The 8,356-nt window shown below is 37.3% G+C and overlaps 1 protein-coding gene across 1 annotated transcript in view; it reads left to right on the top strand.

Moving 5' to 3' along the window:
- The first annotated feature begins 228 nt into the window (after positions 1-228).
- GCC2 (GRIP and coiled-coil domain containing 2) overlaps positions 229-8,356 on the top strand; it is a 47,928-nt gene continuing 39,800 nt past the window's right edge. Inside the window, exons 1-2 of the mRNA XM_004704432.2 lie at positions 229-2,718; positions 3,385-3,457. Of these exons, the coding sequence (XP_004704489.2) occupies positions 229-2,718; positions 3,385-3,457 (2,563 nt within the window). The remainder of the gene's footprint in view (positions 2,719-3,384; positions 3,458-8,356) is intronic.

Genomic DNA, 8,356 nt, shown 5'->3' with positions numbered 1-8,356 from the left:
TCAGTGCTATACTGTATCCTGGTTGAATCGTCCCTTTCTTATGACTCTTCTATGAGGGATATCCAATTGTCAATAGGCAATTGTCATTTTTATGATTGGAAAGGACTGACTTAGAATTCTCGCGTCTCAGCGTCAAATTTCCCTAATGTTCATCTCTGCTCATTTCTTGCCTCTCCAGCTAGTCTGTAGCTAGTTTTCTGATGGTAGAGGTGTTTTTAAGCTTAGGTAATGTATGTATACTTCTTTTTTAAGGTTTCTGCGACTAAGACGGAAGACCTGCAAAAGGAATTGGAGCAATCACGTATAAACTATGTGAAAGAAATTGAACATTTGAAACTTGAATTATCAGCAGTACATTCCAAACACGGTGAAGAGAAAGACAGTTTGCAAAAGGAAGTAGAAGAAGCAATGAAAAAACAATTACTGCTCTCAGAACAACTTAAACTTCAGAATGACTCTGAAAAGGATGTTAAAAAACTGCAAGATGAGATTCAGGAAATTAGGTTGGCCTTTGAGGAGCAAATATTATGTCTACAAAAGCAGTTAGAAGATACCACTAATGAAAAGAAACAAGAAATTAGTAATCTACAAAAAGTCATTGAAGTTAATTCTCATGGTTACCAAAGAGAGATGAATAGTTTACAAGGAGACCTCTTACAGTTAAAAGCTATACACCAAGAAGAAGTTCAAGACTTGTTGGGCCAAATGGAAGCCTCTGCTAAGGATCATGAAGCAGAAGTAAATAGGTTACATCAGCTGAAGGAGAACTTGGCAAAAGAATGTGAGGCAAATGAGAAGAGCATCCAGGAGAAGTACCAATGTGAATTAGAAAACTTAAGGAAAACCTCAAATACAAACCAAGAAAAACAGGGGTGTTCTCTGCCCTTATCGGAAGAAGAAGTGGCGAATGAGAAGGTCAAACACTTAGAAGATACCCTAAAAGAACTAGAATCTCAACATAGTATCCTGAAAGATGAAGTAACTTACATGAATAATCTTAAATTAAAACTTGAAATGGACGCCCAGCATACAAAGGATGAGTTTTTCCATGAACGTGAAGACTTAGAATTTAAAATTAATGAACTATTACTAGCTAGAGAAGAACAGGGCTGGCTAATTGAAAAATTAAAATCTGACCTAGAAGATTCAAATAAACAGTTTGATTGTGTTGCAGAACAACATAACAAAGAAGTACAACAGCTGAGGGAACAACATCAACGAGAAATAACAGAACTGAATGAGACATTTTTGTCAGGCTCGGAAAAAGAAAGATTAGCATTAATGTTTGAAATACAGGGTCTTAAGGACCAATGTGAAACTCTACAGCAAGAAAAGCAAGATGCCATCTTAAATTATGAGAGTTTGCGAGAGATTATGGAAATTTTACAAACAGAACTAGGGGAGTCTGCTGGAAAAATAAGTCAAGAGTTTGAGTCGATGAAGCAGCAGCAAGCATCCGATGTTCACGAGCTGCAGCAGAAGCTTAGAAGTGCTTTCAATGAAAAAGATGCTCTTCTTGAAACTGTGAATTGTCTCCAGGGGGAAAGGGAAAAATTATTGTTTCAACAAAAATTAGTGCCAGAACTTGAAGAAACCATAAAGAACCTTCAAGAAAAGAATGAAGAGTATTTAAGTAGTCTCAATCAGAGAGACACCATGCTACAAGAATTGGAAACAAAATTAAGTTTTCTGACTGAAGAAAAAGATGGTTTCATAAATAAAATGAAAAATTCTCATGAAGAGATGGATAATCTCTATAAAGAATGTAAACAGGAGGAAGGCCTGATTACAGAACTTAGAGAGAAATTGGAGCAAACTACCCAGTCCAACACTGAACTAAAACAAAAAGTAAATGAATTAACAAAAGACCTAGAAGAGACTTTCAAAGAAAAATACCGAAATGACCAAAAACTAGAAGAGCTTACAGTTCAAATGAAAACTCTCCGTGAAGACCAGGCAACGTTGTCATCTGAAGTGAGATCCCTTTATGAGGAAAATGAAAGACTGAGTTCAGAAAAGAGCCAGTTGAGTAGCGATATGGAAGCTCTTCTGTCACAAAAAGAATCGGGTGATAGTCTTAAAGAACAGGCTGCCGACTTGGAAAATAAATTTCAGTTAATAGTTAAAGAGAGAGATCATTTAAGTAAACTTTTTGAAAATGAGCAACTTCAGAAATTATCTATCCAAACTCAGTTATGTGGTTTTCTTGAACAAATGGGGTCAAAACGTTCTGAGGAACATGCAGAGCAAGATGTTATGAATGTCCTACAAGCAATAGGTACATCCTTAACAGCAATGAATGAGGAAAAACACAACTTAGTTTCTCAGTATGATGAAAGGGTGTTAAAATTGGAAAACGAGATTAAGTGCACTCGAGCAGAACACGAAGTTCAGTGTGAGGAACTCCGGTCTTTACTACTAGACTATGACCAAGAGAAAGTACTACTAAAGAAAGAGCTGGGAGAAACCTTGTCAGAAAAAGAGGCCCTGCAGTCGGATCTTCTCGAAATGAAGAACGCTAATGAAAACACAAGACTTGAAAACCAGGATCTCTTAAATAAAATTGAAGAAGCATCACAGCAGTTGTTAAATAGGAAAAACGAGATTTTTGATGAAAAGGAAAGTTCCTATATAAAGGAGCAGGAAAACCTAACGCTGTTGTTAGAACAAAAAGAATCTGAATTGCAAGGTCTAAGATCAGAGTTGGCATTATTGAAGGTACCATTTAACCTTGGTTAAATTTTCTATTTCTACTATGTTGACATGAAGGAAAATTTAGTTCTGTAATACTTGGTAGTTCTGTAAAACCAAAAAGTATATATTCTGATATGTAAGGGCTTCAAATTAATCATGGAAAAATGAAATTAAAAGATTATGGAATTTTTCTATGAACGTTTTGGTGCCCCTCATATATATTAACATTTGGGGAACATATAAATGTTTTTACTCTTCAACTTGACTTCATATTAAGCATTTAAGCTCAAATGGCAGATTTCTGTGAATTGCATTCAACCTTTTCATTTGCGTATCCTATTCATTACATTGGTTATTTTAGAGGGGTTTAGATTATTTTAAAATCTTGATATAAGACTTAATGATTAACGGTATTGAAAAAACAAAACTTTTCCTTGTTACATTACATATTTGAAATATCAAGTTATTTATTTTGACCTTAGGTACTAGTTTAAAACAAAACAAAAGCAATAAATGCTGTTTGCATGAGATCAGTATTACAACATCTACCGAGGAAAAGACGACTACCAAAATAGCTTTTTATATAAATTGCTTTTATACTGAATTTATTTCATGATTAATAGGATGTCCAGTTTATCCCAGGTAATGAAGTAAATGCTGTTTTTTGTTTGTTTCCCAATAAAAATCTAGGATTCCTTAGAGAAATCATCCTCTGTAAAAATGGATCAAACCTCTTCAATCAAAGAACTAGAAGAAAAAATAGGTAAGTAGTCTTACGTGTGTTGTCTAAATTATAACGTCACTAGGCAGATTATTTTTAGTATTAAAATAGATTGGGAAATAATAGTAGCCAATTGATGCGTTGTTAGAAGCACAATAAGTAAGATGTCTTTCCCTGATGCTGTTACCCTTCTGAGTTGTCCAACTGTTTTGTCTTCTGTTTCAAAATTAAGTTTCTGTTCATTTAACCCAAACACAGGACTGGTGGGATCCCATGTATAAGTGGTCTTATTGTTGCTTTTGGAAATTTCACTCATTCAAACTTTCTTTTGAGTACTTAATTATTCTTTGAAAAGTCCACTGCCATTAAGCTGATTCTGTTTCTTAGTGACCCAATAGGCTTTCCAAGATTGTAAATCTTTATGGTAGCAAATAGCCTCATATTTCTCCCACACAGTGGTTGGTGGAATTGAACTGCTAACCTTTCAGTTTGCAGCCCTGTGCCTAACCCACAGTGCCACCATGGCTTCTTAACTATTCTCGGCACTGGTACTAGAAAGAAAATAATTAAGGTACAGCCCTAGTCCTCCAAAAGCTCACTGCTTAGGTGAGACTGTAATTACAGTAGATTGTGTTATGGATAAAGTACAGTGCGACCAGTATAGGAAGGCGTGAGTTTCTTGTAGTTAGGAAAAGCATCACAGAATAGATTATATTTGAGATGGATATTGAAGAACAAGAGATTTGATGCAAGAAGAAAGGTATTCTAGCAAGGGGATAGTATGTTTTAATGTGTATGTTGTACATGTGGGGGTGGGGGTGTTAACATATAACATTTAGAGGCATATTAGGAACCTCCTAGAGAAGAAGTCCAAACACAAAGTACTAGTATCTAAAGAGGTTGGGACTTTACCCTATCCATTTATTATTTTCATAATTACTATAAGATAGCTCTTTTACTCCCACTTAATAATGAAAAACAAAGACCTTGAAGTATCGTATTATATGCCCATGATTACTCAACTTAATGGCCAGTTAGATTGGTAGGGTATAGAAAGGAGTTTAGAATTAGTCTCTGGTTTCTGGAATGAGTGGTTGGAATTTACTTCTCTCACCCAAATAGGAGAGAAATGTGTTTTGTAAAAGGATAAAAAATACAAACTTAAGAGTGTAGTAAACTTGAGTTTTTATCCTGACGCACACACATTCTTCCCAAGTTGATTGACTGACTCCCTATGGTGATAACACTACCCTGTATCATAGGGTTTTTATGAACTTTAGAAAAAATCAAAACCAAACTCACTGCCATTGAGCCAATAAAAACTCACAGGAAATCCACTGTGGGTTTCTAAAGCTGTAATTGTTTATGGGAGTAGAAAGCCCAGTCTTTCTCTCTCGGAGCTGCTGGTGTTTTTGAATGGCCAACCACATAGCTCACAGCCCAACACGTAACCACTACACCACCAGGGCTCCTACTGTGAATAATATAGCAAATGGTAAGTACTTAGCTTCATGACTGAGAGTATACTTATTGACTTACAGCACTCCTATAGTACAGAGTAGGTCTTGCTGCATTTGGATTCTAAGGCTGCAGATCTTTACAAAAGTTGACTACCACATCTTTTTCCAACATAGCGACACATTGAATTAGAACAACCAACCATCCTTTCAGTTAGCATTTGAGGGCTAAACCACGGAATCACCATGACTTAAGTAAATGAAGTAAGTAAATTAAGTGAATGTTGTTAGGTGCCATCCCGCCGGCTCCGATTCATAGTGACCTGTACAACAGAATGAAACACTGCACAGTCTTTAGCCACACTTTGATTATATCGGAGTCCATTGTTGCAGTTACTGTGTCAGTCCGTCTCATTGAGGGTTGTCATCTTGTTACCTGATCCTCTTCTTTACAAGCATGATGTCCTTTCCTTGGGTTTAGTTTCTCCTGTTAGTGTACAAAGTATATGAAATCAATTTTCACATCCTTGCATCTGAGGAGCCTTCTTTCCGGCTGTACTTCCTCCAAGATAGCTCTCTTTGTTCTTTGGGCAGTCTGTGGTACTTTTCCGTATTCTTCACCAGTACCATGATTCAAATGCATCATTTCTTCTGCAGTCTTCCTTATTCATGATCCAGTTTTCATGTAAGGCAATTGTAAATACCATGGTTGGGTCAGGCTTACCCTAGTTCTCAAAATGACAGGTTCACTCCTTCACATTTTAAATAGATACTGTGCAGCAGGTATGCCCAATGCAATATGTCCTTTGTTAATCTTCACTGCTGTTTCCATGAGCATTGATTGTGAATCCAAGTAAGATGAAATCCTTATGAATTTCAATCTCTTATTTATTTATAATGATGTTGCCTGCTGGTCCAGCTGCGAGGGTTTGGGTTTTCTTTGCATTTGAGTTGCAATCCAGCCTGAAGGTGGCAATCTTCACTTTCAGCAAGCCAAGTTGTGTCATCTCCATATCACAGCTTGTTTATAAGCCCTCCTCCAATCCTGATCTCATATTCTTCATATAGTCTAGCTTCAGGGACTATTTGCTCAGCATGCAGATTGAATATGGTGAAAGGACACAACTCTGATACACACCTTTCCTGATTTTAAACCATGACTTCCATGTAAACGGTTGCCCCTTGATACAGGTCCACTTGAGCACTATTAGGTGTTCTGTCATTCCCATTTCTCACCATGTCACCCATCTTGGTTAAGATACACAGTTGATTGCCTTTACATAGTCCGTGAAATACAAGTAAACATCCTTCTGATCTCCCTGCTCTCAAGCAAGGTCCAACTGACATCAGTGATGAAGTTCCTCGTTCCAGGTCCTTTCCAGTTTGAAGTTGTGGCAGCTCCCAGTTGATAAACTGCTGCATCAATTTTTGGATTATCTTCAGCATAATTTTACTTGGATGCAATTTTAATTTTTTTATAATTTCCCAATTATTTTTTAAATCATTTTATTGGGGGCCATACAACTCTTATCACAATCCATACATCAATTGAATCAGGCATGTTTGTGCATATGTTGCCTTCATTCATTTCTAGACATTTACTTTCTATTGAGCCCTTGGTATCAGCTCTTTTTTACCCCCTCCCCACCTCTACTCTACCTCCCACCCCCTTGGGTGACCTTTCTTTGGAATGTGCACAAATGAGGATCTCTTGCAATAAGTTGGCCAGGAGCTGTCTTCCAAATTTCTTGGCATCAAGACAAGCAAGGGCTTCCAGTGCTGCATCAGTTTTTTAAATATTTCAATAAGTATTCCATCGGCTAATGGAGCTGGGGGTTTTTTGTTTGCTTTTTGCTCATGTGCAGCTTGGATTTCTTCATTCAATAATACCGATAGTTCCTGATCATATGCTATATGTTGAAGTGGTTGAATTCTGAATAATTTATTTTGATAAAGTGACTTCGTGTATACCTTCCACCTTTTTTTGATGCTTCCTACAACATTTAATATTTTGCCCACGTTGTTGTTAGGTGCCATCAAGTCCGTTCCAATCAGAATGACCCTCTGAGCAACAGAATGAAACACTGCCTGGTCCTACATCATCATCACAATTAAGTTTGATTCCATTGTTGCAGCGACTGCATCAGTCTGTCTTCTTGCAATTTTTGTCTCCTTCGTGCAGCGTGATGTCTTCTTCCAAGGACTAGTCTCTCCACATAAGGTGTCCAAAGGTCATGAGACTAAGTCTTGCCATTCTCACTTCTAAAGAGCATTCTGGTTGTACTCCTTTCAAGACAGATTGTGCTTCTGATAGTTTAAATATTCATTGCCAGCACGATCATTCAAATTCACCAATTCTTTAGTCCTTGTCCAAGTTTCACATGCATATGACTTGATTAAAAATACCATGGTACGCCTTTGTCTTTAAATTGACATCCTTGCTCTTCAACACTTTAAAGAATTCTTGTGCAGTAGATTTGGCCAGTGCAGTATGTCATTTAATTCAAACACATTGATTCTTCTTTGGTCTTCTTAGTCAATGTCCAACTTTCACATGCATATAAGACTGTCGAAAACACCATGGCGTGGGTCAGGCACACCTTAGTCCTCCAAAGTAACATCCTGGCTTTTCTGCATTTAAAAGAGCTGCAGCAGATTTACCCAATGCAATATTTTATGTTATTTGATCGCTTGACTGCTGTTTCCATCAGCACTGATTATAGATTCAAGCAAAATGAAATCCTTGACAACTTCAAGGTTTATGATGATGTCTCTTTGTCCACTTGTGGGGTTTGAGGGTTTTTTTACGTTTCTTTTGTAATCCATACTGAAGGCTGCAGTCCTGGATCTTCATAAGCAAATATAGGGTCACTCTGAGTTGAAGTATACCTGAGGGCTATTGGATTAGTGGGTTGAAGGAAGTGAGGAAACAAGTAATGCAAATGAATTAAAAGTTTTCAGGCAGAAAGAACACCAAACCGAATCAAGAGCGTACCTCTTAAAGCAACACGGCCAGTATCACTGGAATGGAGTTAAGGACAGGAGAATAAGAGGAGATGGAGTCTGAGGTCACAGGGACCCAATTCGTGTAGGGCCTTGCATGCCATCGTAAAGTCTGACTTTTCCTATTGTGAACTGACAAGCAAATCAGAAGACTTCGTACAGAGGAGAGATTTAAAGTGACTAATGGATCAGTCACACTGAGTACTTGGTTAAGTGTACATTGATGGATGGAGCAAGAGAAGAAGAGAAATCAGTCAAGGTCATTGTAATCTACATGACAGGTGACCATGGCTTTGACTAGGTAGTAGCAGTAGAAGCCATGAAAAGTCGTTGGAGTCGAGATGTGTCTTAATGGTAATGTAAAGGAAATGTATTGAGGAATCTAATGCAGTAGTATGAAAGAAACAAAAGAATGAGAGCATAATTTTTTTCTTGTAATCATTTTATTGGGGGCTCATACAACTCTTACCACAATCCATAC

This window comes from Echinops telfairi, unplaced genomic scaffold (genome assembly GCF_000313985.2).
Source record: "Echinops telfairi isolate 266 unplaced genomic scaffold, ASM31398v2 ScPeMD7_7467;HRSCAF=8505_1, whole genome shotgun sequence".
Taxonomy (NCBI): domain Eukaryota; kingdom Metazoa; phylum Chordata; class Mammalia; order Afrosoricida; family Tenrecidae; genus Echinops; species Echinops telfairi.
The sequence above is the reverse complement of the archived record's forward strand: the minus strand, read 5'-3'. Positions and strand labels throughout refer to the sequence as shown.